The following is a 25865-nucleotide window of genomic DNA, read 5'->3' on the forward strand; positions in this document are numbered from 1 at the left end:
ACCTAGCCCTGCAGTGAGTCCAAACTCCTTAAGAGTTTTCTAATATCAAGAATCTGGGAATCATCACGGTGGACCTTATAGATGTGAGTATATGTGCCCTAGGCAAACCACTCCATGGGACCTCAGTAACTTCACTTTACTGGTTTGTTCCTGGGCTCGGATGGATAAGTAGCCCTACTTATCTATCGGCAGGACTTTCATCTTTCCCTGTCTGATGTCCCAGTGAAACACAGATTGTCCCTTGCCCTGACATTCCTTTGGAATTTCCTATGGATCCCCAGAGCTAATTGTTCACTGTCTGTGGCTGGTAAGGAAAACACAAGGTAAGAGTTCAGGGTATGGTCACTGCATGGCGCCACCCTTCCCTCTGACCCTCAGGCCTAGGGGCTTAGTCTGCGCACTGCTTCAGTGAGGCTGCAAAAAAGAGAACACACCTCCCCAAACTTCAGTGAGGCTTTTGTAAGAAAAAAACAGGCCACTTCATGGACATCTAATGACAAAAAATAAAATACCCGTGGGCCGTGGCAGGAAATGGAAAATCTCCCCTCATCTTCTGAGAAATGGGAAAGCATTTTCTCTCTTGTGCATTAGTCAGGAGAGACTAGTTTGGCTACAGTAACAACCCCAGACTCAGTGAATTAAAAGTACTCAGGTTTATTTCTCACAAATGCTAAATGTCTTTCAACATTAACTGGGGACTTTACCCTGCTTCATCCTCACCCTGGATTCTGTCTGACAGACCACAGCGACCTAAAATACTGTTGGAGAGGGGAAAGGGCTTTGTAGCATCTCATTCCAACAGTTAAATTCTCTGCCAAGACGTGACAGTCACTTACCTTCCTAACCCACTAGTTAAAACTTGTCACAGTGCTCCACTTAACCACAAGGGGTTTGGCAGGTGCAACTCTACCATGTATGTGGAAGGTACCTGAACATCAGTCATGACTAGCACGCTGGAGATTTGCTCCTTTTGTCTGCTTCCCTTTGCAGCCTCAGTCAGGAGTCCATGGGCTCTTGTTGCTCTGTGATCCACCACTATCTGCTTGATTCTGCCGTTATGAGTTTCAACTCACATTATCAAGAACTGTGACGGGTAGATCAGCGGGTAGACAGGATTCCCTTGTACCCACTGTTCACCCCGCGCCCAAGCAGCCTGGCTGGCAGGGTGGGAGTGGGGTCTGTGATTCCTCCCAGGCAGTATGGTTTGTAGAGGTGATGCAAGGCATTCCTAGTACTCCCACTCTGCCATGCTGTTTCCTTCCGCATTCTTGGCAATGTCTCTCATCTTGGCTTCTGTCACTCTGGCTTCTTCTCCTTATAACTTTTGGTCCCCACATGGGGACCAAAAGTTCTTCTCTATGTGCTTCTCAGCCCTAGAAAAACAAGAGGAAGTGACTAATTACCAGAATACAGAAGCCGTCTAGTGCTGCGCTATTAACAATTCATCTAGTTACAGCAGTTTCACTTTAGCTCAGCCATATGTACTTCGTTGCATATGTAGTATTTGTACAATTTTGCGTCATGCTTTTTTACATTACATAATGCTTATTTTAGGTTGAAAATCCTAAATCCACTGTCATAAGTGAGTGTCAAGTTCATGTTTGGGCTTTTTCATAACTGTAAACAGAGGATTAAATGCTATTTACCTGACCAGCTTTAAAGTTTAAATTTTTTTTCATCTTCTTTTTAAGTCATTAAATTGTGTCACATCGAAACCCCCCCCCCCCCAAACCCAGCATTGGTGGCTTTCCCTAACGTTATGTAGGCTTAAGGGATAGTGAAACCAGGACAGAGAACTGTTTCTGTGCCCAAGCTAGCACGGAGCAATAACTTATTCATTACCCGAGAGAGAATGCCACTCCTCCTTTCCAGGCTGCAAACAGGCCAGGCTCAAAGGGCAGGCGGGCTGGCTTAGGCAGCGCCTCTGCGGCTACCTGGAAGCCGAGCAAGTCACCTGAGTCGTGCCGGTGCCTGGGCTGCCAACCTGCAGCCACCGGGCCGCAGTCCGTGGGGGCACGAGGACACTCCCGGGGCGGGAGGACCCCCTTGGTCCTCTAAGCAGGCAGCGGCCCGCGGGTACGGCGGCGCCAGGTGCCGTTGCCCAGGTAGCGCGTGCCCCGGCACCTGCCGCGCCAACCCCGCGCCCGGGGCGGGGCTTCCCGCGTCCCCTTTAAGAGTGCGCATCGCTCGCCCCTGACGTCAGGGTGTCTCTCCGCACGAGCCCGCGTCCCGCGCCTCTCCGCGCCCCCGCGCCCACTGCCCCGGCGGCTGCACGACGAGCGGCGGCCCGGCCAGCGCGCCGCACCGCTCGGTCCTCCCGCCCGGCTCCGCCGCCGCCCGCTCCCCGCACCGCAGCAGTCCCGCGGGTCCTCCTGCGCCATGTCGGTGGCCGGGCTCAAGAAGCAGTTCCACAAAGCCACTCAGGTAAGGCACGTGACAGGTGCGCCGCGGGGCGGTCCCGGGAGGAGGCGCTGAGGGCGCGCTGGACGCCGGCAGCGGACAGGGAGCGTGGGGACGCCGGCCAGCACCGAGCCGGGCCCGGCCGCGCCCCGCATTGCTCGCCCAGCCCGCCGCGGCGGCGGCCCGGGCATCCCGGGGCTGGGAGCCCGCCTTCCGTCCCGCACCCCCGGCTCAGGGCGGCGCTGCGGGCATCCACGGGTCCCAGGCGTCCAGCCTAGTCGCTCCGAGTGTCGCCCCCGCATCGCCCAGCGCGGGCGCGACAGGGAGGGGGCCCCGGTGCAGCGCCGCCTCGGCGCGCAGGTGCCCGGGCGGCGCTGCGGGAGATTATGTAAAGTAGCCTTTTCCCTGGCGACCTTGCGGTGTCGGTGCGCCCGGCTGTCCCGGGATGTGCTGGCATGAGAGGTGCCCGCTCTGGGGGTGGCTGCGGAGGTGCCCGCGGTCTGCGCTCTTCCTCTGTGGTCTCCGAATTCCGCCTTCCAAGGCGTCCGCAGGCTCCCTAGGAATGGGAGGATGGGGCTTCCTTCTGGGAAGCTCATGCGTTAACTTTTCCTTGGAGAACTCGGTCATGAAACTCCTTTGAGGCCAAGGCTCGACCTGCAGTCTGCATGCCTTTAAAAATTTCCCATGGGTTTTGCAGCGTTAACATTACCAAATCATCATGTATTTCAAAGTATTATTTTTAGTGAGCCTTTTACATCTTGGATGTGCCCATCTTTATGGGGTTAATAAGCTGTGATTATAATAAAACTTCTTTAATTCAGATTCTAATAATTTAAATCTTGCTGGGCTGGGTTGAAGAGTTTTACATAGGGAAAAATAAGTGAATACTTATAGTGTGACCTATTTCTTATATAATGAGTATGGTTACTTTTTTTTTTTTTTTTTTTACCCTTCTGAAACAGTTCTAGTTTAAAATAAGAGGTCTTAAGCTAAGGACTTTATTGATTTCTTTAACTATTTCACCTAATTTAGCCTTAAATATTTTTTTCATAGATTTGCTCATAATTAATACCGAGCTTTCTCATAATTTCTCAGAAGTAGTGAGGTTTTTCCCAGGCTACCACAATAACAGTCCTATTATAAACCACCTCCAGAGAAGGTGAGGTTTATCTTTTACAGAATTTTGGTTAAGTTAGGGTGAGAGATGCAGCATGAAGTTCATCCTGTGTGCCCACGTGCCATCTCTATCACCGCAGACCTGCCTTTATAGAATCGGTTACATTTGTCAACTTGGGAAATGGAGAAAAACTAAGACTATTTCAGTAAAAATACCCATTAATGTATTTTGGCTTTTCACCTTGGATCTTTCTGAGACTTCTCTGCCAGAAGAAATATTTGTAAGTATAAGTGCATTGTTGGTGTAATTTGGAAGGCCTCTAATAACTTTATATTTCGCATTCCTTCAGGTTTACAGAAGCAGCATATGTGCTATCCAGAAATTGTCAGGCAGGATTTCTTTGATGTCACTAACCTTTTTTTTTTCTGGTACTTGTCACATCTATAACGCATCACCGCACCCCCAGCACCAAATTGACTAACACCACATCCTTTTTCCACTTTGATTCTGAAGACTTCCTTTGCAAACCTTGGTGTCCTACAAGGCAATTGGGAACCTTGGCTTTGGAGTGGGAAAGGCTAAGGATTGACCCATTTCTGCTGTCTATGACCTTGAGCAAGTTATTTAACTTTTGAATCTCTCCTTGCTAGAATGAGCATAATAACCATTTCTTAAAATTGATGTAAAGATAAATGAGTTTGTAGAACACACATTTAAAAGTGTTCAATAAATGGTATTAACATTAAAAATAATTTTTTAGTATAAAATACTGTCCTTTATATTAGTAATAATGAGACATGAAGAAATTATAGAAGCTGGAATTTCTAGCTTTGCTACCTTAACAAAAAACTAATCAAACCACTCCATTTTAGCTAAATTGTGAAGTTACATGCAACTTTGAAGTTCAGAATAAAAACTTGAATTGTGGTATGAAAGAACTTCTTAGAGCCTTGGAGGAGGTCTGCTTGTGATGAGATGAGATTAGTATTTATCACACTGAATCCAGATGCAGAATCACTATGTCATTTTCATTTTTTTACTGAAAAGCCTTTCATTTTAAAGGTGAAGTGACGTGCAATCCCTTATCCATAACTTAATGTAGCAGAATCTTAGAAAGCCCAAGGCAAGTGTTATTCTCCCTGTGCATGTGTGGGCATTTTCAAGGGCGTGTAAAGCCAGCGCTAATGTTTGCATGTGACAAGGATATTAGGGGAAATAGCCATGTCCTACTTTTTAAGCCATTTCCCCCCATACAGTTCCATGAACTTGATCTTATCTACAGAGGAAACTTTAGACCTAGAATTACTCCTTTTTGAGAATGGATATGCTAGATTAGATATACTATGTTTTATAAGTGGAAGGCCCTGCTTCAGGAACATTCCTCTTGTCTCTGTGAAACTGAGTGTTTTGCTTATGTTTGCGAGGGATGATATTTGTATTAATAAAGCAGTTTATTTTCAGTGTTTACCCACTGATTGGAAATCTCTGAATTAGATGTGTCACCACTGTTCTCTTGGTTTGGAAGTGATTATTTCTGCCTTGTTGCTGACAATTATTTTCAACATCTCTGCTCTTTGGAGGTTAAAAAATGCCTTTGCCAAATAAATTTTATTAAAGGGGAAAATCCTTTAAGCTTGAGAACATGTTAAAATAGCAAAAATTGATCTTTTTTACTTGAATATAATTTATTACTTAATTGCTCATAAAGATATAATTTATCATGCAATTAGAATAAATAAGATACAGTTTTTTAAACTGTAAAATAGGGCAAGTGAGCATGCATTATTCTACTTTAGTGAGTTTCATGTATATTGAGATTTCATTTTAGCAAGAGTAATGCCATTTTTTTTCATTTGTTGGTTTAAACCAGCAGCAGATTAGGTAAAAATAGCTCTCCGGTTCCAGTTAACATGCTGTTCTTACAAAATCTATACTTTAAAAAAAAAACTTTATCAAGCATTTAATATGGACACACCTTGCTGTATAGTGAAAGGTTCTTCAGAGTATAACTTGTTAGGTCCCTGTATTAGTTTGGTAGAGTTGCAACAAAGTATCACAAACTGAGTGCCTTAAACAACATGAATTTATTGTCTCACACTTCTGGAGACAAGGTGTTGGTAGGGCTATGCTTCCGCTGAAGGTACTAGGCAAGGATCTGTTCCAGGCCTGTTTCGTAGCTTCTCGTGGTTTGTTGGCAATCTTTGGCCTTTCCTGGTTTGTAGACACATCACCCCGATATCTGCCTTCATGTTCACATGGTGTTTTCCCTGTCTGTCTATGTCCAAATTTCCCCCTTTTGTATAGACACCAGGACAATAGGGCGGACTGGGGGCCCAACGTACTTGATGAGTATGGCCTCATCTTAAGTAATTATATCTGTGTGACCCTATTTCTAAATAAGGTCACATTCTGAGGTACTGGAGGATAGGACTTTGGCATATGAATTTGGAGTGGGGGCTAATCAGCCTATAACAATCCTTATTTTCCTAAAAGCAATCACCACAGTGTTCTTCTAAACATTGTGTTCGATTCAATGTAAAGGGACAACTCAGTCTGTAAATAATAACTTTTTATTGCATAAAATGAGAAATGCTTTCTTCTTTTCAATGAGTTTGGTTAGACTATGTACCTATTATAGACTATACCTTCTGATTTTTTTAAAGGATAAAACATATTTGGTTAGCCTGTGTTAATTATGATATAGTCTGGTATGTAATTATTGTCACACTCAGAGATTCTTCAACTGGAAACATTTAATTACATTGGTATTTTATGCTTTTCTGTTTTAACTAATTTCTTCATGCTTTCATCACATTTAAAATGCTGTGTTTTATATAGATGTTTTGCTCTGGAGAATGTTACATAAATCTGTTTATGCATTTGTTGATTCAGTGAGACTTAAAACTGGTTAAGGTATTTAATTAAATATATAATTAGTTATGACTTTATCTGAGTGAGGTTCTCAGTTCCTTAATTGCCTGCTCTAAGCAGTAAAATCTCTGCTGCCTTCACCATCTTGAGTATGACTTATCTCTATCCCTGCACCCTCTGTCAGGTTCTTAGCCTGGGGTCCATAATGGACTGCAGAGGGCCTATTTATTTGCTAAAATTATGCCACATTTTATATGTGCATTTTTCTGTGGGAGAGTGTCCTTAGCCTATCACCAGATTTTTAAAGGAATTCCTAATCCCTACCTCTCTTCCCCACAAAGTAAAAATACATTATAAGAAATTGATCATGTCATCAGGAGAGAATGAGGTGGTTCTTATAATAGTGATCACTCCCTCCATTCTTTTTTTTTTTTTAGAAATTCACGTTCTTTTATTTATTTATTTATTTTATTTATGACTGTGTTGGGTCTTCGTTTCTGTGCGAGGGCTTTCTCTAGTTGTGGCAAGCGGGGACCACTCTTCATCGCGGTGCGCGGGCCTCTCACCATCGCGGCCTCTCTTGTTGCGGAGCACAGGCTCCAGACGCGCAGGCTCAGTAATTGTGGCTCACGGGCCCAGTTGCTCCGTGGCATGTGGGATCCCCCCAGACCAGGGCTCGAACCCGTGTCCCCTGCATCGGCAGGCAGACTCTCAACCACTGCGCCACCAGGGAAGCCCCCTCCATTCTTTTACTGGGCTTTAGAATGTCTGCTCAAAATGCAGCCTTCTCTGAATGAATTTTAGGGGCAATCAAATATTAAAAAACAAAAAGTTTCTAGAGGTGTCAGAATTGAATGGGATGTTTGTGATAATGTATATAATAACTTCCTGATACACTTGGCAAATGGACCTGTGGGGTGTTTAAACTGAAAGTGGTGACTGAGAATAATTTCCCTTGAGACTGAGATTCTTCTTGATTGAAGTTTTTGTTGTGGACACGGTTATATTTTTGCAAGGGCTCTCCCCTCACAGTGATTCTCTAATGCTTTAAATTGGGTTTATATGAATTTTGGTTTCAGTCTACTTGGAAAATTTAAAGTACCTCCCAAATGAATTAGAAATACCCTTGAAAATGGCAAGGCTTTAGTTGGGGAAAATGGTGACTGTTTTGAGAAGAAATGTCCTTGTGGAAGGAGGGCTTAACATTGGGATGCTTAAGCTGGCAGAGTAGATTCCATTCTGCTGAGCCTGGCTGCATAAGGGCGTCAGGAGCCCTGGGCTTTCTTTAGAGTGGGTGGTTTGAGGAAGTGAGCAAGAAGGGTAAGACCACAGGTGAGTGAATGATGAGAATTGTGTGAGTTGAAGAACAGCTCCAGGGTTTACAGTGGTGGGGCTTGCCTAGGGATGAGAAGTCCTTCAGAAGTTAGGGCCAGATGGGCAAGATTCTGGGGGTTAGGAAATTAAAGGATTCCCCTTTCTGTTCTTTTAATCCTTTGTACCCTTGTTTGTGTTCTTTCATGTGATGACCAGTCGGGTGTGGCCACAAGTGGGGGACACAGAGGTTTAGGAAAACAAAGTTTATCATACTCACAGGTCCTAGAGAGACAGAGTCACTGCACACTGAGAGAGGTCACAGGGGCGGAGGGCCAAGAAAGTGGGCTCAACCAAGCAGGTGGGGAGCCAAGAGAGAGGGCGAAGACCCATGGACAAGCACCTTTGTGGAAGGTCAGGGTGGAGTACGCAAGAAAAGGCATGAGGGAATTTCCTTGGTGCGTGAGAATGTTACTAGGTCACGGTCAGGGGCAGGCAGAAAAAACAACCTTGTGGCGTGGCGCACCTTATCACACGGCTGCACTTAGTCACTGGGGTGAGGTGCTCACAGCTTGAGTGTGTGGGGATGTTGAGGGAGCAGGAAACAAAATATGAAGTTTCAAAGACTTTACAGCACAGCCTTTCTCTCTCTCTCGCTCTTTTTTTTTGGTTTAGATTTTCTTTATTTCCCTGACCAATTTGGAGCCAAAATGTTTGAGTGATTTACATGGTCTATAATGGATAATAAAGACTGAGGAGAGAGCTGTGGATAGCTGTACCTATTAAAATGTCATGTTGTGAGACCCTGTCAAGTATTCTTGCAGACTATCAACGAAGTATTTTCAAATGATATTGAAACTTCAGCTGAGTCTGATGCTTCGGGAAATTACTGTTGATGAAGATTTTACATTTAGTACAACTTCTAAATTCAGAATATGATGTTCTCCTTGCTTTGCTCTAACCTTTCTCCTCTAGCCCTGGGTCAAATCATACATGGTATATGACTGTGGAGAAGCTATCTGTCATTCTCTAGAACCACTCAGCTCCTAGGAGGTTTGCTCAGATTCTTTTCTAGCCTCTTCTGACTTGTGATATCTGAAAGAAACAGAAGTATCTTTCTTATAATTCAAACTGAATTTACAAATAGATCCTAATTGGAGCAGCTTAAGCAATATCTCAACATCAAGGTACAGTTCTTGTTAGGCACATACGGATGGTTTGCCTTTGCTTTTTAGTGTAGGGGAAAGATCATCCACAGTGAACACTCCCACTTGGGAAGAGAAAGAATGGGAATCATGGCATTTATGGTCCGTAACAGTGATGCCATCTGCTGAGTAAGGTGAAGTCCCCCGCCCCTACAGCAGAGGAAGTTCCTTGGTTTTACCCTGTTTCTGCAATCTGGGAAGAACTCTTTTGTTCCTTCTTTTATCTGGCTACGTCTAAAGGGAGTGACAAGGAGTGTGGCCTCTGGGAACTGCAGAGCTTCTTTAGGTGGCTTCCTGTTTATTTAAATTTGGGGGTCACTTTCCAGTCACAGGCTTTTAACTACTCATGGCTGATTTGACCAATAACATTTCTTCAGAAACTTAGAAGACTTCTGCTATGTTTTATTCTTGTCGTTCCGTTTGCCACTTACCACAGTGGAATCCTTTTGTTCCCCACTAGATCCGTTTGACCTTTTTTAGATCTCATTTTCAACCAGTACACTTGGTCTTGTTAATCTGAACTTTGCACGAAGTCCTAATGCTTTGGTTTAACCAAGGGGTCTTAAGGGATCTTTGTTGCTCAGACTTCTTTTCCTTCTTATTTCCTGTTATTTGCTTCAGGGATCCAGGATGACTAGGGTTCCGCCATCTTTAACACATGATTTTCAAGATTGCCAAAGGGAAAGAGTGTGTTGGATCAAGCATGGGAGATTTTCATGGGCCAGACCTGGAAGAGGAATGTGGTTGGCAGGACATTAAGACGTTTGGTGACCCTCCCTCTTATGTGGTCCACTCCCCTTTGAGTGTGGGTCAGCCTGTCACTATGAAAAGATGTCCCTCCTGAGATTATTACTTTATATGGCAAAAGGGAGATTATACGGTTGGGATTAATCTAATCATATGAGCCCTTTAAAAGAAGAGCAGTTTTTTCTGGCTGGTAGCAGAAGGGGAGGTCAGAGAGGACTGGACATGCTCTTGCTGTTCAAAGATGAAGGGGCCATGTGACAAGGAGTGTACCTAACCTCTAGGAGCAGAGAGCAGCTCTTGGATGGCAGCCTGCAAGGGAACAGGGACCTTCTAAGGTCCACAGCTTTTAAGAACTGGATTTTGCCAATGATGTGAATGGAAGAGACTTCTTCCCCAGAGTCAGCAGATAGGAGCCCAGTCTAGGTGACACGCTGTGGCCTCCTGAGACTCTGAGCAGAGACCCAGGCAAGCTGGCTCAGGCTTATGACCTGTAGAACTCTGAGCAAAATAAATGGCTATTGTTTTAAGCTGCTAAGTTTGTGGTAATGCAACAACAGAAAACTAATAGAGGGAACAATCAGTTATGTTTAGGTTCAGTTCGCTGGAACTTGTAACCTGGCCAAGCCATGGAATACCTAAATGCAAGGGAAGAAGGGAGGAGGCTGGGAACTGTGGTCTATCAAGTGTACCCAGAATGTAGAAGTGGGTGTTGGTAAAAATCTAGAAGCCTTTGCGATGCCTTGTGTCTATAACACATTCATTTGTATGGGTGCTAATGTGTGTATATGTATACACACACATATACGTACAATGTAGTAAACACTCACACATAAAATTTAAGTCTCATTTGCTGTCAATCTTATTACATAAGGTTCAGTGTTACTTATGCCTCTTTTAATACATGTTATATTTTGCAGTTTTTTCCCCATGGTTAGTTGTTTTGGTATTTTTCTCTGGTGAAACACAAGTTTCTTTTTGTAGTCCCTGATCAGTGTTAAACAGTGAAGCTGTAAATTACTTTCTGAGCCTCCTCTTAGCTTGGTAGGCTGTTTGTGCAGTGACAGCTTCATTAACCTTGCAATGGAGAGACTGTAGAACATTGAAGAGTTTTTTGAATTGTTAGTTTCCAACAAGGCATCAGGGATCCTTACCAGTGAGAGCGGAGTGGTTGGCTGTTCATCCCACATCTGTTTCTGTGCTTGTGGAAGGCTGATGCCACCACAGGTACAGTGAAGTGCCCTTATCTTGTATGGGCACGTTAGACAGCTACATGGTAATTTGAAGTTGTTCATAAAGTAGTTGTTGAGCGTTCCAGACGACTGTGGCACACGTTGTGTTGTCTGTCAGTGATGTGTTAGCTTCATGTTCTTTGACATGATTCCTGGATCCAAAGCCCTGAGTGGTTTTCTAGGTGTAGCTGGTGGACAGTGCCAGACGTCTTTTGGAGAGGATGAGGTCTTGCACCCGGAGATGTCCTGTGTGGGCTTGGTGTCATTTGACAGCTTGGCCAGGGAGAGACTAGTCAGACAATGTTCTGTGTCTGAGTGAAGTAACCTAAAGGTGATGTATCCTGTAGGAATTGATTACAGAATGAGTACAGCTTTCACCCTTGTCATCCCCTGCATTTACTGCTCACTGAAGTGACCCTGGAGTGCTTCTTTATGTTGCATGAATGTTGGCCATGTTTATAGTATTCATTAGACTGCTTAAGTGGCTACTTCTGGGCAATAGGGACCTGCAAACCCAAACCCTTGGCCGTGGCTGTCCTCCATCATGTTTGTAGACTGACTGAGTGAAGTGCTTTCTGGAGATGTTCTCTTCATTACTGTTACCAAGATTTTACTCATGCAAGTTAATATCTTGTTATCCAGAGATTCTATTCTGCTTCTTAACACTCAGCTTTCCACTTGAGTGCTGTCTCCTATTCCACTTTCTAATTAAATTTAACAAACAAAATTGTTTTTCATTAAGCTCTTTTCTGTCCATCTCATCCACTACTCTCTGTGTGACTTTGGTCCCTTTGAAGCTCACAAATCCCAAACCTTTAGATTTTCCACTTTTTTTACCCATTACCTTTACCTTAAACCCAATCCAGAAGTTCCAAAGAGATACTTGTAATGCTCATCATCCATCTCTTCTCTAAATTTTTTTGATGTAGACATGGAAAACTCCTTTTTCTTAGCTCCAACAGAAGCTGGGAAAGCTTATCATTGTTTACAAAATTTGAATTGTTCAGCAAGTATTTTGTGATCACAAAATAAGATGCATTTAATTCATTTTTACAAGCTCTTTCAGCTACTTTCTGTGTCTCAAGATATGCACATTTAAATCATTTTGATCCATTTTCACCATAAACCCCCTTATGTGAAAGGATGTGTCCTAAACAGAAAGTTTATCATAAAATCTCTATATCAATGCATTTGTCTAAATTTGATTACTGTTACTCTGCTTTTATGAGGCAATGAGTTATGCTGATACCATGTGATGTGTATTGGCTTGCCCTTTGTAACATTTAAATTATTGCTGTCTTATGTCACTGTGTCTGCTGGTTGCTGCCGTGAATGATTCAAGTGAATTTCTATAGGCTCTTTTGATTTCTGTAGGCTCTTTCCATATGATTATGGTGGAGTAATTTGACTGTTTCCCATATTTGGCATTCAGCTTTATCTTCGTGACTTTTTGACATCTGCATTCGTCTTTAATTTACTGACTTTTAACAATGAATCGTTATCCTTTGATAAATGGAAAAACCACTGTCACTTATCATAAATAGAGGTATAGGAAATTATCATACCAAAAAGAGTTAAGTCCTACATACTCTTTTTTTTTTTAAATTTATTTATTTTTGTTTATTTTTGACTGTGTTCGGTCTTCGTTTCTGTGCGAGGGCTTTCTCTAGTTGTGGCAAGCGGGGGCCACTCTTCATCGCGGTGCGCGGGCCTCTCACTATCGCAGCCTCTCTTGTTGTGGAGCACAGGCTCCAGACGCGCAGGCTCAGTAATTGTGGCTCACGGGCCCAGTTGCTCTGCGGCATGTGGGATCTTCCCAGACCAGGGCTCGAACCCGTGTCCCCTGCATTGGCAGGCAGATTCTCAACCACTGCGCCACCAGGGAAGCCCCCCTACATACTCTTGCTTGAGTAAATCTGTGAGCTTGAAGTTTATTCTGCTTTTGTTAAAACAGGAGATTAACAAATGTCAGACAAGCAGTAAATACCCTAACAATACACTGAAGGCTTTTTCCTTTACTAAATCAGAACGACTGTAAGAAGACTAAAACAAATGATATCTTCATTGAGGGAATCAGTGTAATTGAGGACACAAGTCTGCACCAACTGTGTTGTTCAAAACTTGCCCCCTCCCACAGTTTCACTGTGTAAATGGTCGGCTATTCTCTGACTGTCAGGGAATTTTCTGTCCATGATGTAATTTGATTATGTATCATAAAAGCGAAGGTCATTTGTTTAGAGCAGCACTGAGTCATCTGTTCCGTGCTTAATGTTCAGAAGGGAGCCCCAGGCGTGCTTCAGGAGAAGCTCTTGACATCCTGTAAAATATGGTAAAAGACTGTCCATCATTAGGATAGTGTAAAACATGAGCAATAGGAACCCGGGATTAGAAACTCAGAGACCTCCGATATCCTCCTGGTTTTCCCATTCTGAGGGCCTGTGAGACCCCGGACAAGTCACTGGTCACCTGATTTCATCTCCACCCCCGCACCCCCCAGTTCCTAAGTTCCACAGCCGAGGCAAGATGGACTTGGACATGCGTGTAGGTTCTGACGTTCATGCTTCTGGTCTTGTTCCCCTCTGATCCCTATCTGAGTGGAGCTATAATCATCTTTCTAAAGAGCAAATCTAACGTTGCTCCTCTGCTTAAAACTCATCAGTGGTCCTTATGGCTCCCAATATAAAGCCCTTGTCAGTCCCATGAGAGAGTTTGCAGTGTGGTCTGACGCTTTTTAGCTACTTAGTCTCATCTCTCACAGCTGTGTAAGTGTGAGATTATCTTTTACCCCGTACTGCACACACTTACCTGCTTTTGGGCCTTTGCACCATACTGGCCTCTTTGTGGAAATTCCCCTTCCCTCTCTTCCACTTTATGCTTGACTAATCACTGCTTCTCTTTCAGGTCTCAGCTTGATAATTTCTTAGGTCCCCTTCCCTCATTTGGTATGGGTTAAATGCCCTTCCATGTGCAATGAAAACTGCCCCATAGTACTTCTCTTAAGTATGGGGCTGGGCCCACTGCACTGCTTGTTGGTTTATTTCCTTGTTGGTATCCCCCAGTGTGGGTATAAAGAAAGGGACTCTGTTTTGCTCTTCATTGTTTCCCTAATGCCTGTTCCTTAGTGGGTATTCAATAGACGTTTGTTGAATGAATACATCCTTCCTGTTTCTCTTCTATTTATCCGTATTTATGTATGTTTAAAAGGGTTATCTTGTGTATGTATTTTTTACTTTATTTCTGCTTAAAGATACATCACATATTTTGAGTTAATTTAGAGGTTGAATTAAAACATGCTCTTATAAAATTGTAAATTTGTAAATTTAAAATAAACTTCCTTAATTATAAAAATGGCTAGCATGGTAGTTAACTCATTAATTACCCAAACCAACCCCATAAGGGCATTATTATCCCCATTTCACAGATGAGGAAACTGAAGCACAGAGTGGTTAAGTAAGTTGCCCAAGATGATGCAGCTTTGGTGGCAGAGTTAGGATTTTCGTCCAGACTGGCTAGTTTCAGAGCTGATAACTGCCAATAATTCTCAACTACGAGTCCTATTCCAGCCTTAAATGTCAAACTAAGAAATATCTGAAAGGGTTTAGTAATCAGTAAGATAAAGATGAACATCTTAATAGAAAAATTAGAAAAGAATATGGAAAGGCAATTCAGCTTTCCCTTGTTATCCACAGGGGATTGGTTCCAGGACCTCCACGGATACCAGAATCCATGGTTGCTCAAGTCCCTTATATAAAATGGTGTAGTACGGTTGGCCCTCTGTGTCTTCAGGTTGTGCATCTGTGGTTACAGAGGGCTGACATTATAGGAAAGGACTACAAGTGGCCAGGATACAAATATAAAAATCATGGAAATCAAACAGCAATATATGACATTTCTCATTATTTACATTGGCATGGATTAAAGGGATGGTAACATTCTGAGTCAGCAAAGGTAAGTATGTGGGCTCTCGTTTGATGGTGGGAGTGTAGATGTCAGCAGTTTTCTTCCTTGTAATTCTGTTTTTAGGACTCTATTTACAGAAAATAAATGTATGAGCTTGCAAAACTTGTGTACACAGTTGTTCACTTCAGTAGTTATTGTAGTGAAAAGTTGGAAAGAACCTGAATGTCAAATGATAGGTGATAGGGAGGTAAATCGTGGTATGTCTGTATCATGGAATATCTATAGTTATTTTGTCCATAGGGGAGTATTTATCAGTGCAGGGAAGTATTCATGATGATTGCTAAGTGAAGAAAACAGGACATAAAACAGATGTGCGATAGGCCTAATAAAGGGTAAAGAGCTACAATAGTAGGTAAAATACACTGAGAATTTATATGCCAGGCACTTTGCTATAATGCTGTAAGATCATTTTTTAAATTAACATTTAAACAGTGGTTTTTCCTGGTCACTTGGGCTTATGGATGAGCAGTCTGTATTTTTGCATTTCTTCATCTTTTGTAATTAAATTTTCTCTATCCCTAAATTTTCTTTCCACTCCATCATCCTCACTTCTTATTCCCATCCCCACTTCCTCAGGTTAAATTGAAAACAAGGAATAGAAGAATCTTGCAAGCCATCTCTGGGATTGGGAGCAAACCCCATTTCCAGCGAAGTTCTAGAGCTGTCAATCAATGTAGGTTTGCTCCGTTAGGTGTTTGGCTTAAGAGCATTAGAACACCTGCCTCGCCCTCCATAGAGCCCTGAATTAAATTGTGCCGCTTGGGTTTCTTCTGAATGCGTGGCTGCTTTTCCTCTTTCTTCAAGAACTGTAGAGGCCTCATGAATAAGAATGCTGCTAATGACTTTTGCTTCCATTTCTTTTGAATGATTTTTTTTTCTTCCAGATCCCTAGTCTTATCCTTAGGAAAGACAGTGTTATGGCTTTGACTCTGTTTTGCATAAAGGGAAAGAGGGCAGCTAGGACATGTACGGTACAAAAGAGTGCTTCTACAAGATGCTCTCGGTCATTTGGTGCATACTGTCCAGCCTCATTCTTCAGCCCCTGTACCAGGAGTCTCCTGGGCTTCTGTCACTTCTTAGCTTCTCAGCAAAAGGCCCGTAGGCAGTGCATCCCAGCAAAGAAGAATGAAGCATGGTGGAGACTCTCTAACAAGATAGGAGACATTCCAAGTGATTGTCTTTGAACGTGAATGCAGAATTCTGTTAACAGCCTCTCGTGGGCTTCCTTCTATTGAGGACAGAAAATGCAGAGTTTAGGGCATAAATAGAAAAATAATACCTTCTTCTTTGCACCCCAAGCAAAATAGAACAGAACGGAAGAACCATGACCAGGAAACACAGCCTCAGTAATGAGATGGGCCGGCCACCTTCAGGTTCCTCCCAAAGAGGACACGTCTGGCGGGATCAACCAGAGCACTGAGGGTGGCTGCTGGTTGGGTACCAGTGTGCCTTTATGGATAGTTTGGCTTTCTCTGGGGCCTGGCACTCTTTAATGGCTTCAATGAAAAGTGCCTCAAGCTCTAAGACGAATAGGCTGTGAAGTCATTTCTGGATTAAAGCTTGTTTTTCCAGCCTTTACAGAATCGCTTTAAATTTCTGGAGCCAATATTTGTTTGTAAGTTGAGAAATAAGAGTTGAAGACTCTGCCTCAAGAAATTTGTTTTCCAGCATAGTAATCCTGCGTACACTAAACGGATGCTTTTACTTGCTGCAGAACTTCAGATTTTGGTCCTCTTAAGTGTTTTGAGACTTGAATATTTAAATATATCCCTGAGAAAGAGTGATTTTTGAATTAAGGTATATGTAGCATGATAGAACTTTGTTATCTATGCATTCTGTACTGTGCCCTTCTTAGGTGGTTCTCTGAAGAGTGGAAGAGTTTTGCAGGACATTTCTCTCATAATTGGGCATTGCTGGTGGAAGGTGAGGTGTGAGTCTATTTGATTTGTAAGTTTTTTAGAGCAGCTTATTAAAATATGCTTTAAAAGCTATTCAGTGAATTATCTTGATTTAAAAACTATCTCCATGCAAGATAGATGCTTATTTGTATCAGTACTTTAGTCTCTTTTTGTTCTTGAATGGACCGTTGGAATCCTGAAGTCTTGGTTTATGGAGAACCCATGGACTGGGAAAAGGTGTGCAATTCTGTTCCTGTAGATTACATTACTTCACTGTTTCGTTATACTTTTGAAGATGCTTTACCTTTGCCTCATGCTTCATTTAGTAATGATTCTCACCCCAGCCTACCATCTCTGCAGGTAGTTTAAGGCCCCTTCCACTTATGCAGTGGTTCCCAAACTTGGGTGTGCGTCAGTCACACTTGGTTCCTACTGCATGGGAGTCTGAAATAGATCTGAGGAGGGGCACAGACATCACCATTAGAAAACTCAAAACCCCTAAAACAGCTCCTTAGCTTTAGGGACTGCTGTCCAAAGAATCTTCTGTTAATACAACACGGGGGAGAGATACCTACCAAGACCAAATAAGTTTGAGAAATATTGGAAGCAAGGTTAAGCATGTTTCTGTACTGCAGGACTTTCCTGAGCCTAACCATCACAAAATGTTCAGAGTTCTTAAAGCAGGGTTTGACTACGTACAGTTGATTTATTAATCCTCCTGCCTGTTTCCTCCCCGCGACCCTTCTATTCTTCTTTCCTTTTTTCCCTCATTCATTTCTCTTTTTTAAAAAAATTAATTAATTTATTCGTTTTTGGCTGGTTGGGTCTTCGTTGCTGTGCACAGGCTTTCTCTAGTTGTGGCGAGCGGGGGCTACTCTTCGTTGTGGTGCGTGGGCTTCTCACTGCAGTGGCTTCTCTAGTTGCAGAGCACGGGCTCTTGGTGCATGGGCTTCAGTAGTTGTGGCTCACAGGCTCTAGAGTGCAGCCTCAGTAGTTGTGGCGCACGGGCTTAGTTGCTCCGCGGCATGTGGGATCTTCCCAGACCAGGGCTCGAACCCATGTCCCCTGCATTGGCAGGTGGATTCTTAACCACTGCACCACTAGCAAAGTCCCCATTGCTCTTTTTAAAAAAAAAAAGTTTAAAGAAAGATTTGTTGTAGACTACCCATATATAAAATAATGGTTCTCCTTCAGAAGTTCTTAAAGTTTGGTTTTGATACGTGTTTCTTTAAGTGGAAGCATCATCTATATTTTGAAATAAATGTTAGGGTCTTTTGAATAATCCCTTCTGCCAGATGAAAGTTCTTTATTCAGTATGTCAGTTAATTAGATCATCATGATTTGGCTCTTCAGTAACTACTCAGATACTTGATTTTTTAACATCCATTTCAGGAAACTCACATTAACTTTTCCCTTTTTGTTGATGAATGTGGAGTGACACCTTAACATTTTATAGTGTGTATGTACTTATTTTACTGTTCTAACACCTCTCTAAGGAGAAGGCATGTTGATACTTAACCATTTAACATATGAGAAAATGGAGTCTGAGTACCTTGCCTATAGTTTCTGCAGAAGTGATGGTATTATGAGAGTCTGGGCCACTCTTGTTTTGCATCCTTCTTGCCAATCAGCAGGCTCTTTGTGCCGAAACCACTACCAGCAGTGCCAGATGTGTTCATGGCAGCTGTGAGGGAGCGGAAGGGAGAGAAGCAATGCAGGAGTGTGATGTTCTCAAGACACTGCAAGAGGCAAGGGCTGTAGAAGGCTTGCCCTCGCCGAAAAAGCCATTTGCAAATACAGAAACTCATTCCCTTCTCACATTAGAAAGAACTTAAAAATATGCAGTTGGAGGTTTTTCAGGAATGTTATGAGGATTGAGGAGTAAGCATTCAAAGACTTTTTGGTAACACTGTGTATTATTTACTTATTTATTTTCCTAAGAGTAATAAACCACGGTGCTGTTGAGTTGCAAATATGGCAGTACAAAGGCCTTTAGCCACTAAGCTTTGTGGTCTTGATTTGACATTGTTTGTATATTCAATATATTTAATACACAGGAGCTGTCTTTTCATGGTTGATAATTCATGTCCTTTGGATGAGTGAAATTGCTTAGAACTGGGACTCCTCTGTGGGAAATAGACTTTATCTAGTTCCTACTCCCGTTTGGCTTTATAGGTCCTTGATTACAATGACTTATTTCTACATTGTACAGTCTCACATTTGTATCAAGGTTACTAATCATGTAGAATTTTCTTTTTTAAAAAATAAATTTATTTATTTATTTTCGGCTGCGTTGGATCTTCGTTGCTGCATGCGGGCTTTCTCTAGTTGCTGCGAGTGGGGGCTACTCTTCGTTGCGGTGTGCGGACTTCTCATTGCGGTGGTTTCTTGCGGAGCACAGGCTCTAGGCACACGGGCTTCAGTAGTTGTGTCTCGTGGGCTCAGTAGTTGTGGCGCACGGGCTTAGTTGCTCCACAGCAGGTGGAATCTTCCCAGACCAGGGCTTGAACCCGTGTCCCCTGCATTGGCAGGTGTATTCCCAACCACTGCGCCACCAGGGAAGTCCTAGAATTTTCTTTTCTGATGCCAAACCTCTCCCGTCAAACGTTGGCAGTTGTTGTAATGTCGGGATTTTTTCTTTTTTTGGTGGCACCCTGTGGCATGTGGGATCTTAATTCCCTGACCAGGGATCAAACCTGCACGCCCTGCCGTGGAAGCGTGGAGTCTTAACCACTGGACCACGAGGAACGTCCCTGTAATGTCCATTTTGAAATGCTGTGGAAGTCCCTCAGTGCACTGCTCACTCTCCCTCACCCCCCACCATCGTGGTTCAAGCTGTGACCCAGCATCTCTCCTGCCTCCAGTCAGGTCACATTTTAGCCAGAGGGATCCAAAGCTGAATATATCTTTGACACTTAACGTGCTTAAAACCTTTCAGTGGCTTCTGGTTGCACAGACTAAAATCCTAAATCATGAGCTGCAAGGGCCTGCCTGATCTGACCCTTGCCTCTCCACCCTGATTTAGTGCCCGGTTTCCGCTCACACTGTGCTCTGGTCATCCATCTGTCTTACAAATAGTAGGCGTTAAATCGATTACCTGCCAGGTTCTGTGCTAAGTTCTGAGTGTAGGGAGGTGAATAAAATACTCATTCCCTGCCTTCACGGAACTGGCAGCGTAGTGTGGGAGACAGACCAATAATCCTGCAAATGTATGGTTAGACATTGTCACAAATGCAACAAAGAAATGCTAGGGTGCTGTGACGTGAGGTCATACTTGACGTTGTGTTGTGGAGAGAGACCACACTCTCTTCACACCTGGGAAGGTTCGGGGTGCTTATCAGGGGCAGCAGGGGAAGCTCTTACCAGCAGAGACAATTCCAAATGTGAGAAAGGGACCATTATTTGCACATAAAGAGCAGATGATGGTTTCAGAGATACCTGCGTATGTTAATTCAGAAAGGATAGCCTTGAGGATTGATACTTCTTCTTGTATTTTACTGAAGCTAGGATCTTGGAACATCTCTAGCTGGATTAGTTTCTGTTGAATGAATAAGATTGTATGATCTGATTTACAGCATTAGCTTTCTTATCAAAGACCATATCTCTGGCTTTTCAGAGTGGATGATCATAGAGTGTCTCTCTGAGGATGGGAATTTAAACTGAGAAGAAACCAGCCCCTTGTGAAGTTGCCAGTAGAACAGGCAGATGTGGGGCTCTGCAGCGAGGCCTTTGTGGCTGGATTGTGTGTGCCTGTCCTCCCCTCACCCTGGGGACACTTCACTCCTACTCATCCTTTAGCCCTTAATGCAAATGTTACTTCTTGGAAGCCCCTTCTTGGATCTGATAGATTAGATGAGGTTCCCCTTTAATCCGTTTACTGTGGTTTGATACTGTGCATTAATATTGTGGCAATTTGATTAAATGTTTATCTTCTTCACTGGTCTCTAAATTCCTGAAGGTAGGGATCAAGTTTCTCTTTGTTTACTTTTGGGGATGATGATAAGGATAAGTAACATAAAAATAGTGCTTACCATTTAGCTTAACCCCATAAAAAATCTATGGGGTAGGTACTATTACACCCATTTTACTGATGAGGAAACTGAGGCACAGAGAGGTTAAGTGTCTATTCCGAAGTAAGACAGCTATTAAGTGAAATAAGTCAGACAGAGAAAGACAAATACTGTATGATATCGCTTATATATGGAATCTAAAAAATAAAACAAACTAGTGAATATAACAAAAAAGAAACAGACTCACATATAGAGAACAGACTAGTGGTTACCAGTGGGGAGAGGGAAGGAGTGAGAGGCAAGATAAGGGTAGAAGATTAAGAGGTACAAACTACTATGTATGAAATAAATAAGAGTTCCATCAAAAAATAAACAATCCAATTAAAAAATGAGCGGAAGACCTAAATAGACATTTCACCAAAGAAGACATACAGATGGCCAAGAGGCACATGAAAAGATGCTCAACATCACTAATTATTAGAGAAATGCAAATCAAAACTACAGTGAGGTTATCACTTCACACTGGTCAGAATGGCCATTACCAAAAAATCTACAAACAATAAATGCTGGAGAGGGTGTGGTGAAAAGGGAACCCTCCTGCACTGTTGGTGGGAATGTAAATTGATACAACATCTGTGGAGAACAGTATGGAGGTTCCTTAAAAAACTAAAAACAGAACTAGCATACGACCCAGCAATCCCACTACTGGGCATATACCCTGAGAAAACCATAATGCAAAAAGAGTCATGTACCACAGTGTTCATTGCAGCACTATTTACAATAGCCAGGACATGGAAGCAACCTAAGTGTCCATCGACAGATGAATGGATAAAGAAGATGTGACACATATATGCAATGGAATATTACTCAGCCATAAAAAGAAATCATATTGAGTTATTTGTAGTGAGGTGGATGGACCTAGAGTCTGTCATACAGAATAAAGTAAGTCAGAAAGAGAAAAACAAATACCATATGCTAACGCATATATATATATAATCTAAAAAAAAAATGGTACTGATGAACCTAGTGGCAGGGAAGGAATAAAGACGTAGACATAGAGAATGGACTTGAGAACACGGGGAGGGGGAAGGGTAAGCTGGGGCGAAGTGAGAGTGGCATTGACATTTATACACTACCGAATGTAAAATAGATAACTAGTGGGAAGCAGCAGCATAGCACAGCGAGATCAGCTTGGTGCTTTGCAACCTAGAGGGGTGGGATAGGGAGGGTGGGAGGGAGACGTGTATATATGTGTACATATAGCTGATTCATTTTGTTGTACAAGAAGCAATTATACTCCAATAAAGATCTAGTAAAAAATTAAAAAAAAATAAATAAGATACAAGGATATATAGTACAACATAGGGAATATAGCCAATATTTTATAATAACTATACATAAAATGTAACCTTTAAAAATTGTGAATCAGGGACTTCCTTGGTGGTCCCGTGGTTAAGAATCCGTCTTGCAATGCAGGGAACGCCGATTTGATCCCTGTTCGGGTAACTAAGATCCCACCTGCTGCGGGGCAACTAAGCCTGCACGCCACAACTAGAGAGCCTGAGTGCCGGAACTACAGAGCCCCCATGCTCTGGAGCCTGCGCACCACAACGAAAAGCCTGTGCGCCACAGTGAAAGATCCTGCGTGCCACAGCTAAGACCCAACGCAGGCAAAAAAAAAAAAAAAAAAAAAAAAAAATTGTGAATCACTGTGCTGTACACCTGAAACTTATATAATATTGTACATCAACAATGCCTCAGTAAAATAAATAAAACCAAAACAAAACAAAAGCAAACAAAAAACAAAGTAACACAGCTGTTGATGGTGGAGGCAGAATTTGACCCTGGCAGTCCATCCTTTGGATACTGGAGTAGACTTTAAATCAATCACTTAGCGTTTCATTTATTCAGTCAGTGGAGCAGAATAGAAGGTCCAGTGGTAAGTAGTGCAGGTGTATTGTGGTAATTTGGTATATGATAAAGGCAGCATTTCAAATCAGTAGAGAAAAGAATGGGTTATTCAGTAAATGATGTTTGGATAGTTATCTGTCCATTTGGAAAACTGGATCCTTTTATCACACTTTATACTGAAATGGATTTTAAGTGGTTGGAATGTATGAAGGTAGAAGAATATAAAGTAGTAAAAGGGAAATATGGGTTCTCTTGAACTGGAGAAAAACTTTCTGAACATGATTGATAAGGTGCAGAGACTGTACAGTAAAGGTGGGCGATTTTTTGCTACATAAAAATGAAGAGCTTCTGAGTAGCCAAAGCATCCTAAATATGGCTGTAACGACTAGTGGGATTAAGATATGCAGCATACAACTAAAGAATAAAATGGACAAAAACCAGCTTTGGCACGTGTGTGGGGTCAGGGGTTACTCTCATGTCCTGCAGGTTCCTCCTTTCTGGGAGCCAGTTAGGCAATGTGTCAATATGTAAGTTCCCTTTAATTAAGGCACGTCTTAGAATTTATCACAGATAGGAGAATAGGAGGTGTGGTCAAAGAGAGATGTTCAGAATTCATCACTGTGTTAATGGTAGTGAAAGATTGGTGTGGTCATCCAGTGGAGTTCTGTGTGGCTAGTGAAAATGACGTAATCTAGATTCATTCACGAGAACACCTTTCCTTGATATCATCGGGGCCAGGGGGCGGATTTTAGCAAGATGTGTAGAGCGTGAACCTATATGTAAAATTGTAGGCAGGGCCTGTATCCGAACATGTGGCTGGGTGCATGTCTGGAATAAGGTTCACAATGTTAATAATTATCTCTAGATATATCTTTTAAAAGTTTTCTCTTTCTTAAATTTTTTTGGATGTTATTTCTTTCAAAAGGTATATGCTCATTGTTTGTATTTTGTTTTTAATAATAACAAAACTATCCAGGAAATGAGAATAAATATCTAAGGTGTATTTTTTTCCAATCTGAACACTTTTCCAGCTTATGAAATAAAAAAAATTAAGACGTTTTGTTATCCTTTTGTAAGTATTTAAATTCTTTTTAAATTTAAAAATTTTTATTATTTAAAGAATTTTTATGGAAGTATAGTTGATTTACAGTGTTGTGTTAGTTTCAGGTGTACAGCAAAGTGATTCAGTTTTTTATATATATATATATATATATATATATATATATATATATATATATATATATATATATATATATATATTCGTTTTCAGATCCTTTTCCCTTATAGGTTATTGCAAAATATTGAGTATAGTTCTCTGTGCTGTACAGTAGGTCCTTGTTGGTTATCTATTTTATATACAGTAGTGTGTATATGTTAATCCCAAACTCCTAATTTATCCCTCCCCTCCTTTCCCCTTTGGTAACCATAGTATTTACATTCTTATAACACTTATTTTTGGCTCCTATAAATGCTATTCCCACTTTTGTCCTTCCTAGCCACTGTATTAGGGTTGTTTGAAGTATTCAGGGTACTGAACAGAAGGTCAAACCCAAAGAAGGAAATGGGGTTCAGAAGCATTTTCATTAAAATTGCATGAATACTGGAGTTTATTCCACAGCACAAAGCCTTTCTGCATGAACTGGATCAATGTTTAATGGAAACAGCCTTTTAAGCATTCTTAAACTCTCTGTTCTTAAACTCTCTGTTTTTAATTAAACATACGATGTTCTTTAGCCTTAAAAGATGGAGTAACTAACACAAAGGAGGGGAAAAAAAGCATCAGCGTCAAAGATAGGAGTATAATGTCGAAGGGAGAATTTCAAATAAAGCACCCACACACACAGCTCCCTCAGAGATAATATTAAACAGCACAGCTGGTTCAGATTCTGATCTTTTTTCAGTTAGATCTTCAGAGAACAGTTTAATAAAGCATTAATTATGTAGCAGCCCTACACACACTGTTGACAGGGATAATCTCGCTGCATAATTTTGCTAATGATATATCTGTAGGATACTATTTCTATCCTATTATAAGATATCTGTTCTTTAGTGACTAGGGGTAGGCTTATTTCAGAACCACAAGCAGCATTTGATATTCAACACTCTGGTTCAGTGGATATATGTACCACTCTTTTGGATTTTGTGAGGAACGGACTTTTAAGAATGGTTTTAAGATAATCTGCAATGTGTGGACAGATTGGGGATTTTTAAAATAATTTTTACTCATTGTCCTAGGTGAGGAAGATTGGAAGGCAGAGCACAGGGAAGGATGGGATAAATTGTCTACATAGGTGAAAAATGCCACGTGGATTTAGGGTTTAGGGTTTAGGATATGGAGATTGTAATATGTTGATGGAGCTGCAGTAGGTAACAGATCTCTACAAATTTTTGTCTTTTTCGTTAGCTCTGTGATAAACACTGTGATTTTTTTCCCCTTTAATCAGTGTGTTCCTCAGCCTTTTAAACCATTGTGTGCATGCATCACCTGAGCTTTTCTTTTTCTTGGATGCCTTCTGCATGTTGTCATATCTTCGTCTTTATCACACCACTTGGCATCTTCATCCCATTTAGGTCCTGTTGGGTGGTTTTGGTTGTTGTTGTTTGGTTGGTGAAGCTCCTGTTGTCTTAAATGAGATCATATTCTTTAATCTGAACCAACCTGTTACCAAAGGACATACAGCAAAATGGGTGAAAGGTGGAAAAAATAAACACAGGGCTCAATGTTCAGAGGCTATTTTTAGACTTAGAAGCAGCTCTCTGCTTTCCATGAAGTGGTCGCGTGTAATTAATGGCTCATGTTTCCCTCTTTGGCTAGCCGTTTTTCTTTAACGGATGAAATGCTGATTTTTAACTGCAGGTGTGCGCTTGTGTGTATGTCTGTGTGTGTGTCTGTGTGTGTATTTGGTTCTCCAGGTTCATGGAAAGGAGTGTGGTTATTTTGTCTAATGGCTATGTGGATAGTATTTCCTTTTATCTCTTGTAAAGTATCCTTTTTAGTTGTTACAGAAATCAAGTCTTTTTCCTACATTAGCTTCAGAAAAGGTGAAGTGGTATATAAAAATAAACCATGACAGTGAGTAAATTAAAAAAAAAAATTAGGTATAGAGGAGAAACCCAGTGAGTGGTTAAATGACATTGTTAATTTTCAGGTTCTCTAGAATGCTTAGGTACAGCCAGAAGTAATTATTTTAAGATCATTTGAGTTT

General features: G+C 41.8%; 1 protein-coding gene across 2 annotated transcripts in view; it reads left to right on the forward strand.

Annotated features, from left to right (window-relative positions):
- Positions 1-2271: 2271 nt before the first annotated feature.
- The window catches only part of SH3GL2 (SH3 domain containing GRB2 like 2, endophilin A1), a 218310-nt gene continuing 194716 nt past the window's right edge, over positions 2272-25865 (forward strand). Inside the window, exon 1 of one of the 2 annotated variants that reach the window (XM_082468048.1) lies at positions 2272-2424. In XM_082468048.1, coding sequence (XP_082324174.1) covers positions 2380-2424 — 45 coding nt within the window. In that variant the 5' untranslated portion in view covers positions 2272-2379. The remainder of the gene's footprint in view (positions 2425-25865) is intronic. The other variant, XM_082468047.1, reaches the window with a different exon arrangement.

Source organism: Balaenoptera physalus (assembly GCF_965194825.1).
Source record: "Balaenoptera physalus genome assembly, chromosome: 7".
NCBI lineage: Eukaryota > Metazoa > Chordata > Mammalia > Artiodactyla > Balaenopteridae > Balaenoptera > Balaenoptera physalus.